We start from the raw sequence: 12,252 nt of genomic DNA on the forward strand, positions 1-12,252 counted from the left end.
GAGGGGAAGCTGCCGTCTCCTCCTCGCTGCAGATCTGATGCTTCTCATCTCTTCGGTGGACGTTCAAGCCGCGAGATACAAGTTCAGCTAATCAGCGCCCTCCCTCTCCCTTCCCCGTCCTCGCTGACGTCAGCAGAGTTTATATGAAAATCACAACATTTAGACTCGATGAGGATAAAACGGTGGCTTTGACTTCAGCAGTTGTCACCTGAGGAGGAGGAAGAGGAAGAGGAGCCCTGTGTGGGAGGAACCGGAGCTCTTCAGAACCCCCCCCCCCCCCCCCCCCCCCCCCCCCCCCCCCCCCCCCCCCCCCCCCCCCCCCCCCTCGAGCCTTTTTCATGTTAACAAGCACTGAACTCGTCCACAGGCACTTTCCTCCCTTTTCACAGGTTACACCCTCATAGTGCAGGAACCTGAGGCCCTTCACTAATGAAGGACGTGCTCTGGACGCCTCTCTTTCTCTCTTTCTTTCTTTCTTTCATACTTTTCCACTTCATTCTGGGCTGCGTCCTCCTGAACAGGGCGCACTACACACAGAGGTGTTAATGGAACGGTGCTGCAGAGCAGGTTTCCCAGTCACCTGATCCCGGATCGCTCCAATTAGAAAGTGTTGTTGTTCCCTTCTGGTCCCATGCACGCTCACCTCGGTGTGTATCCTGTTTCTATGCACGCATGCATGTAATCTTTTACCTTTTTTGTTTTAATGAATCGCATGAAAAACTTAATAAATAGCGCACACACACACACACACACACACACACAGACACGCACACTCGATGTAAACAGTCTCGGTGGGAGGCTGCTTCTCACGCGATGAGGTCCGTCACCCTGAGCACCGTCATTAGTCCTACATGTGGTTTTCATGAGGAGTCACTTCAGAGGCCAAAGTTTCCATAGTGAAAGTCTCCATAGCATCACCGAGAAAACACATACGTGTGTGGGAGGTGGTTGGGGGGGGCTATATGCATCATTCAGGGATGGATTGATACCTGAAGAAAAATAGCTGCAGGTCTAATCAATTTGAGCGTGATCCCTGGGACTGTGTGTGTGTGTCAGGTGGAAGTGTGCAGCAGCAGGCATCAGCAGCATTTTCCGTCCAGTCAGCAGTGATCCTGGCAGCCTCTGCACCACCGGACTCATGAATAGATCAGGATGCACCATGATATCCACCAGGGGTCCTGTAGATATCGTGGCTGCACCGTCTCCATGACGTCTGCGTGGTCCCTTCAGGCTGTGACATGCGGCAGCCATGTCCGTCTGCTCTGAGCTCTGATGTCAGCGGGACGTCGCTGTGTGTTCTCGCCTTTTGTTCCTCGTGTTGCATCGAGAGACGAGCAGAGCAGAACGACTTGGATGTGACTGAGGCTTCATCCACTCAACTGGTTTCATTTGAGAACAGTGTTTTCAAACTGGAACGATCTTGAGTGTCTCAGCTGCGTTTCCTCAGTGTTGAACCTTCTGTGACTAGGGTTCACAGACATGGAGGTGACGCTGTATGAGGAGGAATATAACTTAATCACAATCACACACATAGAAAAATGATGCAGTTACAGCCCCTCACCAGTAGGGGAGTAGAAGAGAGGTACCCTTCTTCCAGTGTTTTCGTGCTTTAGGGAAACTGGATAATGTCCGACTCTACGTCACTTAAATTTCTTTTGAAAATCATGAAACATCCCCAATTTTCGGGGGGTTTTACATTAGATTTTCTTGCAAAACAACTATAATTTTTTACGTCAACTGAAAGAAGAAAACTTCTGCACTGGAGCAACGTTCACCAGGTTCAGTGTTGCCTCGGCGACAGATGGCGACGCCGGCTGTCTGACGTCGTCACGTGTTGCATTTGAAATGTTGCGTTTTCCTCGTGTCAGGCGACATTTACCCGCACGACTTTCAGGGATTGGATTTTCAGACTGCGTGCTGGATGGAGTGAACCTCAACATGCTGCAGCTCGTTTGATCGTCTCGCTCCTTTCAAATGAATCCAAACATAGAATTTTGGAGTCGGCCTCTTCAGGCAGAAAGCCGTTTCTTTAATCACAGGCCTTATGAGCAAATGAAACCGACATCGACCTTCAAGCTCATTTGATGAATCACTTAAAACAACTGAAAGCAACTACACAGGACTGTCATTATTCCTGACTCAGCCCTTTTTTAAATTTTCTCCATTTGACTTTTTCTTTTCTTTCTTTCCTAACTTCAAAATCCATCTTCCTACGCACACATCTGCTCATTTTATCTAAATATTAAGTTTATATCTGAATGATATTTATCATAGACTATACAAAAAGATGACTCTTCCCGAAAAGTGACTCCAAAGCCCATTGATCGCCCCCTGGTGGCTGCCTGCAGTATAGGTCATAAACCGTCGTAAAACCCTGATATATGTCAAAGTGTTTTTTTCAGTCTGATTATTGTGGTTTTAATTAGTTGTTTATTTACATTCTATGATATTTATGAGCACATTCATTCAACTCTTTCAATTTCAGACACACACTTAATGTTTGTGTAACCTTAAAATTTGTGTGGATGATCATTGTCCCCAGAAAATGAACCCTGCTGCCCTTGATACTGTGGTGGCTCCATCACTGTGGGATGCTTTGACTTCCTTTCTGGTTAATGGGAGGAAATGGGGAAACGTCATCCATCGATATTTACAGTCTTTGGTCCGAACATGAGAACGAGCTTCAGCTATCTGCTTCAATCCTCAAAGGTTTTTTTGTCTCAAACCTTTTACATGTGATCATTTCTATGTAAATCATTACAGATGCTTGTGGCCGTAGAGACGGACAAACAGTGTTAATGGGTCTAACAGCCAGAGAGGGAACTTGAAAGAGCGACACGAGCAAGGCAGAGGTCAGCTGATGTATGGAAGATAAATGTTGTCAGAGCAGAGAAATCCACTTATCACACAGCAGTGAGTGATACAGTGAATATCAATGTGAATCTTATTGATCTGCATCTGTTGCTGTATCGAATATTTGTCTGTAGCTGCGTCCAGTCGTGTTGCTTTGTTGTGTCCTCTCGGCTTATGTGCTTTAATGAGCGCTGATCACTATTTAGCCTCCTTTGAGATGGGATAGCTTAATAAAGGATCACCGCCGACGAGTAGCAGACTTCAATAACTTCACAAAGCATCGAACTTCAGCAGGTTCCTCACTTTTTTGGGTCCCCTGGAAACATTTCCGGTAATTTGCATGTGTTTTCTTAATTCACAGTGTGTTGAGCTCTCTCAGCCACCGTACTTAAAGAGACAGGAGTTAAAACCAAGAGTTTCAGACAGAGGCTGAAAAGAGGAGCTGCAGCAATTGACCCTTTCATGAAAGTGATTGCGTTTTCTGAACATTAAAGCATTTTGCAAATTTCATTAATAACAATATGAATATGAGCATTATGTCTCCTTTAAGTAGTTTGTTTGGTGTGTTCAAATACCCTGGTAAAGTTTGCATTTAGGAATACATACGAATAAGATGTTATAATCTAATCAAAAAAATTGAAAATGAGAGATTTATTGAGATTTTAGTGGAGTGTGACGGACAGATGAGTTACCAGAAGACTGAGTTACTGTAGAGGGGAAGAAGAAGAGGAAGAGGAGGAGGAGGAGGAGGAGGAGGAGGAGGAGGAGGAGGAGGAGGAGGAGGAGGAGGAGAGTATCAGAACAGACGCAGAGTTAATGCAGTTTGTCATTGTTCATGTTTGTCCCAGTTGAAAAGGGTTCCCTCCGTCTTAAAGCTACCAAACCTGTGTTGCTCATTTTCCAAACTAAACGTAGCATTGGCAACATTTGACATCTTCATCATGTCAAGGTTTTTTTTTGTTTTTTTCTCGGGGTTCGACTCTGTTTTCAAAGTCTTCCCTGAGAACAAATGTGTCTGGGGCCTCGGGAGTGCCACAGGCAGGGCAGGGGAGACAAAGCACTGAGCGAAAATGTAGAGTAATGTTATCCTTTAACATTTCTTTAATTTTTTAATGTATTTTAAAGTATTAGGTGCAACGAGAGCAACGTTTCCTGCCAAACAAATACTAGTTATCAGTGCCCCACTCAGAAACATGCTTTTCTACACTTCTGCATCTCCTTTGATCCCCTTTATCTCTCTCCGATAGCGATCGAGTCTGCAAAGCCCCGAGATTCCTCTTCCTGCCCGTATCAATCCGTCACTCCACCTCTCTCCGCTGCTCCCCCTCTCCCTCTCTCCTTGGGCTCAGTCCTAGTTCCGATATCAAATATTAATCAAGGGAGTTTGAGAGGCAGTCGATCAGTTGTCCCTCCATCGATCCTCCCTTCAGCGCTGATGTGTCCTGTGCGGCTGGAGTCGTTCCTGCACTCGGACAAACAGTTGTAGTTTCACAACTAGTTTTTTCTATCGTTTAACAATCTGTAACTTTATGTTTTTCCACTCGTGTCAGTCTGCGCTCTGCTGATCATCAGTGCGACCCGTGTCTCCGTCTTCGTGTCAGCGACTATGACAGTGAAGCAACTTTTTGAGGCTACGGTTTTTCTACTGCTGAATTCAAACCGGTCGTCTGCAGTTCAGGGGAAAGTCCTGCAAGAACATAAATTATTTTCAAAAAAATCTTCATCTCATTCAATACTTTTCCAGCAAAATTCCTTCCATAGGAGAATAGAGCCCCACCCTCAATGCACTGAGCAGCAGCGTCAGACCCTGTATGACATGAATGCACGTTACTCTACTCTACTGACAGACTGTTGACCTTTTCCTGAAATCTTGCACAAGCACTTTGACTTCATGAATCTGATTCCAGGGCCAAAGGTCTTACACACTAAAGGCTTCTGCTCCTGAGGAAGCTCTTTAAGTCTCAAGGCTCCTTGCAAATCTGCAAGACTCTGGGGTTTGGCTGTGTCAGAAGTCTACATGGTCTACAAGGACTTCCTACGTGTGGTCACCAGCTTGTCCAGCTTTACCATTGCATCATTAGCTACACTGAGCCGCTGCACTTACTGCAGTTTTGCCTCCCGCACAGCTAGCTCATCTGACGCGAGATTCACCCAAAAAGGACACACCAATGGAATCCTTCGTTGCTTGGGAATGGCAGAATGCATTTCTTGGCAGCGTTTGAAGGAGCCTTCGGAAATGAGAAAAGCGATCGCTCTTCAAGTGAAGGAGGGCCGTCCCTGACTTTGGAGTTTGCTAAGGTAGCGAAGCTAAAACGAACCTCGTAAGTGGTTCATTCTCAGGCTAAGTGCTTCTCCTGCCGTGTAGGCTGCTGCAGCTTTGCATGCTCTGTCACATCCCAGAATGCAAATCACACCTGGGGAAAAGCAGCTATTTAACTCAAATATGCAGCGCACCTCCGTAGTTTGGTCGGATCAAGGTCGGATCACATTCGCACACAGACCAACTGCTCCTGACTTTGTTTTGGGACTGAGACCCCCACCCCCCCCTCCTCTAAAGGGTCATTTGCACAGTAGTTTCAGAATCTAATGTAACCGGACTGAGAGCAGGTGTGAGAACAGCCTCCGACCACGTAGCCTGTCAGATGCTCTGGTCACTTCAGCATGAGGTGGAAGAAGTTCAATCAGCATCGCAAACAGATAATGAGTTTACAAGCCAAACCAGGAACAACAAATTCCTGCCAATTGAGCAGATGTGCCTCCCTGGCTTGATTTCCCCACTGCCCCCCTGAACTCATCTCAGTTTGCCTAGTGGCTGGTGGAGATAATCATACGGCACTTTTCTGAAAGGACCTCATCCAAAGAAGCGTGGAAATTCAAATCAGTGCATCATGGGAGTTCCTTGCATTGTGTTGATTTCCATTTTATCAATATAATGGGCTGAAATAGACATAATTCATATTTAAATATAGTGGTAAATCATTCAGAGCCTCTAGGCAGACACTGTTTGCTGTAGAGCAGTTAGTCGTCTTTAAATTATGTATTTTTGTCTTTTTGCTAGACGGCGCTAGTTTAAAATAATATTTCAGCTTTTTCTAGAAATTGTTATCATTCAATGTTAATACCCTTTTTCTCTTTAGGGAAATTAGCTTATTAATTTTTATAGCTGGAGCCACGACAATAGATGGAGTAGCTTAGCATAAACACTAGAAGTTGAGGGAAACTGCTAATGCTTCCAAATATAACAACCTGAAAATCACAAATGTACGCGTGTCTGATTTGTTTAAACGATACACAAACAGTAAAGTAAAATCAAAACAGGAAATAAAATGGCGTGTGGTCGTGACCTCTCACCTACGATCATTGAGGTCTCACACTCGTGGTCACTTTCGATGCCGTCATCTCCACCTCGACTCCAATTTCTCACTACACGTCCTTTTTGTTGTCTCCTCCATCTCCTGCTGTTTTTCCTCCGGAGGTCTTCATTAAAACTTGATGGAGATGAGTGAAGCCAATAATCTCCAGGGCCTGTGAACAACCCTGCCTGAAATCAATAGGTTTCCTGGTGGAAAAAAATAAAAACAACGCAAAGAGAATAGGGGGGTGGGAGAACGTCTGGTTTATCAAATATTTAACAGCAGCTCTCTGGGGAGAGGAGGGGAAGCGTTGTGGTGATGCTGTGTCTCACCCAAATTAGCATCTGCTGTTCACCTGCCAGGCTCCAGCCGCGGCTCCACTCTGACTTTTACTCGTCACGACAAACCACTTCTGGGACAGTCGCACACTCTTCACGAGCTTCATCCCCGCCGTCTTGTACACATAATCGTGACATGATGCATCTGGGCCTGTCACACCCTTGAAGAGGACCATCGCAGCGCCGTGAAATATCGGCCACTGGCAGCTCCAAAATGATTTCGCTCGGCGGGAGAGCCGGCTGTCAACAAGTCACAATGAGGCTCCTCTGGGAACGAGCACACGCTTTAGAAACGTTGTTCAGCTTCTTGTGTTGCCAGGCACGAGGTTCTACTGGGAGAAGGAACACTCCCGAAAGCTGAGGTTTAGAAACCGGCTGAGTTTGTGAGCAAATGTGCACAGTGAATAGAAAAATGTTCAGTTTAAACAAAAACAAAGCTCTCGAAATCCACCACGTAATATTATACCTCTTGTTGCAACAAGGCGATTGCGTGAGGCCCCGAGCTGAGAAGGGGGCCCCGAGGACGGCTGATTATGTTTGTCCACAGGTGGGTGAAGGAACAGAGACGGTAAAGCTGAGGTTTGCTTGGGTCCTCAATTCAAACGGCCCTGACGAGCTTACAGCACTGAAAAAGTTACCAGTAGTGAAGATGGAGAGTTGGTGGAGATGAAAACCAGGTAAAGAGAGAGTGAAATTCAAACTTGCATCCATCAGCTTACACAAACACAGTTTCAAATGAACGCTGCTGTTGGTCTGAATCAGCGGAAGTGTTTTTTTTTTCTTAGTCGTAGTAATTTTCGAAAAGACCATAGTATGTTGAACATGTGCGTCAGAGGGTGGACCGCCTCACAGCACGAAGGTGTGTGCGTGGGGTTCGAACCTGTTTTCCACACAGCAGGAAGTCAGCATGCAGAGGAGGTGGAGATGTGCAGTCACTTTTTATTTAATTAATAAATGAAAAAATGCCCACTGAGGAAATTATAATCAGAGTTAATATATTAAAATAACAACAATATAGAGTATACAAGTATTTTTTAAGTTTATTACAAAGTATTAGATGAACAAATTATTAAGAATATGTGATTTTTAAAAAAGTGTTACTCCAGCCAAAGCAGCAAAGAGAGAAGCAGTAATTAGTTAATCTGACTGAAATGTTCATTTATAATTATGGGACATATTTGACTAGTGTGTGTGTGGATAATTCTTCTAATAAACGAGATCAGAGGGTTTAGTTTTTATTTCCCAATTATCATCACAGAGTCTCCGCATGTGCTCTGAGATGGAAGAATCATCAACGCTGTCGAGAATCAAAGAGTCTTCGCTCGGTTAAAATGAAGCGTTAATTATTGTCTGTTTATTTAGTGTTTAGAGGCTCCTGTTAAAAGCAGAGTGGACATGTGAAAAGTCTGGAACAGCAAAACGATTTAACATTCATAAAACTATCAAAATATATAACTTTATTTTTATTATTTAAAAAGACGGGTGTTTATTTAACACCTGCATCCTTAAACAGGGAAACAGCCGCCAGTAAAATCTGAATAAATAGTTTCCGATTGGGAGTAAATTCATGTGAATGACATCTCGAGTTGGTACAGCTTCAAAAAGGCAGCTCACAAACCAATGGTGTGTGTGTGTGTGTGTGTGGTGTGTGTGTGTGTGTGTGTGTGTGTGTGTGTGTGTGTGTGTGTGTGTGTGTGTGTGTGTGTGTGTGTGTGTGTGTGTGTGTGTGTGTGTGTGTGTGTGTGTGTGTGTGTGTGGGTGTGTGTGTGTTCGTATGTGTGTGTTCGTGTGTGTTTAAACGTAGTTGTGCTGAGAGGATGAAGAAGGTTCCTGTGCAGAGTTAAAAGCCTGTGATGGAATAATTCCAGCTGCTGTTTTCACGACTCTCCTGAAAGTCTCAGGCCTCTGATTCACATTCATTTGTCGGCGTTTAACAGATGAGACGGGATCAGTCTAATCAAACACGTCCCACAAGAGACTGGCTCCTCTGCCGCGTTGTACATGAAAGTTTACTTTGCCGTTAATTCAAACGTCTGTAAACGGTGGTGCAGAACAACTGCACGGCGGTTAATTATTATTTCATTTCGAAGACAACAAGCAAACACACACACACACACACACCTCTCTGAAGAAATCTTGACTCAATAAAGAGCTCGGGGCTTCGGTGAGACGCTGTAAATAGCTTTGTACAAAGTAAATGACTTGTGAGACTGTGTGTGTGTGTGTGTGTGTGTGTGTGTGTGTGTGGTGTGTGTGTGTGTGTGTGTGTGTGTGTGTGTGTGTGTGTGGTGTGTATGTGTGTGTGTGTGTGTGTGTACGGATATGTTTGTGAGGAGCATTTTGAGTATAGCCCTTATACGTAGTGAGAACATTTAGTTCTTCCTCACGCTTTTCTCTCTGTGTGTGTGTGTGTGTGTGTGTGTGTGGTGTGTGTGTGTGTGTGTGTGTGTGTGTGTGTGTGTGTGTAGAATCTTTTCCAGTATTAATTCTGACCTTTCAGGACCAGTAGACCTCACGGGAAACGAAGCCCATAGCACTGCTGCATGTGTCTTAAAGGGATAGTTCACCCAAAAATGAAAATTCACTAATTATCTACTCACCACTAAGTGTTTGAGTCATTTACTTCAATTTGGCTGCAACGCTGTTCACCCCTGAGACTCCAAAAGTGTTTTGTGGACTCAAACACTTAACCCCCCCCCCCCCCCTTCGGCATAGTGGTGAGTAGATGATGAGAGTAATTTTAATTTTTTCAGTGAACTATCCCTTTAAAGATGGATTTCATCATGCACGTTACCCACGATGCCATGCAAACTGCAGTAACTAACTGTGAAGATGTTTCATTCTGTTTTTACTGTGACCTTTGTGGTATTTAACTTTAAAAGTACATTATACTGTGTTTTCAGTATAATGACGCGAAACATCATTTCTGAGATCCTGGTTAAAGTTAGAGGTAAGATGGGAACTGTGGTTGGTTTAAGGTTAAGGTTAAGGTCATTTGTCCTGGTTAAGGTTAGGGATAAGGTCCACAATGAATGGAAGTCAATGCAAAGCCCCAATAAGTATAGCTTGGCAAACAAGTGTGTGTGGATTTGATGGGGAATTTCAAATTACAAAGAAACAATTTTCTTATTTGTATTTTTGAAATGCGATTCATACGTTTGCCAACTATTGAAGCCCAAAAATGTATAAAATCAGAAGATCTAATATATAAAATATCCTCCATTACATCCTCACATCTGCCATTAAAATGCATCTGCAGGATAAATGTCTTTCTCCTGCCAAAGCTCAGATTTGACACATCTGCTGCTGCTGCTCAGGAAGATGCTGAGAGTTTCTGCAGAGTTTCTCAGACGCCTCATTGAAATGTGCAGTGAGCTGAGAAAAAACATATTTGTTTCTTTCTTTTGCTTTTTCATCTTAAATTGCAGGATAAATATCTGTTGCTGCTGTTGAGAAAGATCTAATAATTTGGTGTCCTTGCTTTATAATCTAATTGAATCGCATCCAGTTTCACTTCCTTATTCGGCCTGTCTGGGTCGTCATAAAAGCCTGAATTGAAGAAATCAGGTATCTGAGGCTGTGATATAATTTCCCGGTCGACATTGAAGCTGCGACTTGTTGTCTGTGCGTTTAAAGTTTCTCATGCTGGTCAAAGAAATATGTAATTTGAAGAGTTTCAATTTTCTGTGGCTATTAATCATGAAGGTTTTCTGGTAAACATGGACGACGTCACCGCTCACCAAAAGTTGAGCCAAACTCCTCTTGATCGCCCCCCTGGTGGATGGCTGCAGTATGGGTTCATGAAACCCTGTCTCCTCCATGTTAGCAGACGGGACGTGGACCCTGAAGCTCCCCTGTCCTGTCACATACTAACAATAAATATGACAATTTGTTTGTTTTGTTTTTTGAAGAACAGGAGTTGTGCATGGATGTTGGACATATAATTGGCCCCTCTGTGGCCCCTTTAACATGGCCCCTGATTTAGAATAATTCTTGACAGGTTTTAAAATGCGTCTCTAGTTTCAGCTTGTTTGTGTGACTGTGTCCTGGCTGATTCAAACATGAGTTGTGTGTGTGTGTGTGTCGTTGTTCCGTTGTATCTCCATCTCCCGGTCAATGAGCCGTGATGTGTCTCATCTTTGCTGTGAGCCATCGATCAAGCGACGACTCTAAACACTGAATGATTGAGAGCGGGGAGGATTGAGGAGAGACTGTCTGCAGCTCCGTGTGTATGATGGATAATACTCAGCCTCTCGGTCTGTCATTGAAACAAGCAGCTGTGTAGACAGCGGTGTCACTGCTTCCACGCAGCTGCACACGACGCTCTTCTTTATGTGAACGCTTGTCTCGTCTCACACTGGTCCAACAGCCGCAGCTGTTAACAAAGAGAAACAGCCGCCTGTGGAGAAACGGTGTCAACTTATACTTCTGCTTAGATTGATTTCCCCAGTTCACGTTACATAACAAGATCAACTCTCAATTCATCTTCTCTCTGTGTGTGTGTGTGTGTGTGTGTGTGTTTTCCTCCAGTGCTCAGCCCGTGTCCTGTGGCTGCAGCTTCAGCCAGAAGGTGTCACTCCATCTATAAGGGTTTCGCTCAGTGTCTGATGTCTCTGGGCGACAGTCTGACGGACAGCGCCCGCAAAGACGAGGACACGCACGAGATCCACTCCATCTGCAGGTCGGTGCAACCACACACACACAACACACACACAACACACACACAACACACACCCAGTGGGGAGAGGCAACACGGTACACCTACTTAGTTACTTGAATCAAGTACATTTATCATCTTTATTTATTTAAGTAGATTTATTTTTACTACATTAAAATCAAACATTAGTACTCTCTACTGCACAATGCACTGTGTTACATGTTCGCTTTGTTTTTATATCTTTAAAAGAAATAAATTATTAAAGACAGTCGGTCCACTGATCCAATCAGAGCGGACAGGTAACATTAGACTCCGCCTCCTTCTACGGGAGCAAAGCGTGTAGTTGACCATTGTATAAGTGAATAGGCGACTCTCTGCAAGTACTTTTACATTTTAAGTATCTTTAAAAGCAAGTACTTTCTTACTTGTACTCAAAAGGTTAACGTGGTACCTAAACTCACCTTACTAAATGTTTCAGCACTTCCTCCTCCACTGCTCACACTCGATGTACAAACAGAGCACAGAGAGGGTTGAACAGGAAGTCTGCAGAGTTTTCACTATTGGAATATGCATCTGTGAGCCCCACAGGGTGGTTAAGTCAGTATTAGTAAGAATCCAGTTACTTTCGGAGCAGGGCTTTAGAAACAAAGGCAGAAGCTCTCCGGAGGGAAGCGGCTCACATTCTCCGAGCTGGAAATGAATATGCAAAGCTTCTGGAGAGAAAAGTTGAGACAAGCATTTTACAATTGCCCGGTCGGTGTAATATCTGATATCAATAGAGCGCGTACAGGCTGTGCGTCTGTACAATAGCACAAATCGAAGTGTTGGCTCTGAAAACCCTCACTGGACTTACACTCGTGACCTGTTCACAAAACTGCGTGTGAACAACAATAAATAATCACAAAGTTATAAACGAATTAGTCGTGATTTACAGTTTGTGCGTTTTGTGCGTTTCACTGCTGTTGTGAGGGAGAATCCGGTGCTTCAGTGTTAATGGTCTGTTTATAACCTGTGTACAAAAAGTAAAATATAATATCATAAATAAATGAAA

General features: G+C 44.1%; 1 protein-coding gene across 1 annotated transcript in view; it reads left to right on the plus strand.

Annotated features, from left to right (window-relative positions):
* Positions 1–12,252, plus strand: part of nrn1la (neuritin 1-like a) — a 49,948-nt gene that overhangs the window by 25,061 nt on the left and 12,635 nt on the right. The window contains exon 2 of the mRNA XM_034588016.1: positions 11,075–11,225. Coding sequence (XP_034443907.1) covers positions 11,075–11,225 — 151 coding nt within the window. The remainder of the gene's footprint in view (positions 1–11,074; positions 11,226–12,252) is intronic.

Source organism: Hippoglossus hippoglossus, chromosome 6, assembly GCF_009819705.1.
Source record: "Hippoglossus hippoglossus isolate fHipHip1 chromosome 6, fHipHip1.pri, whole genome shotgun sequence".
In the NCBI taxonomy this organism is placed as follows: Eukaryota; Metazoa; Chordata; class Actinopteri; order Pleuronectiformes; family Pleuronectidae; genus Hippoglossus; species Hippoglossus hippoglossus.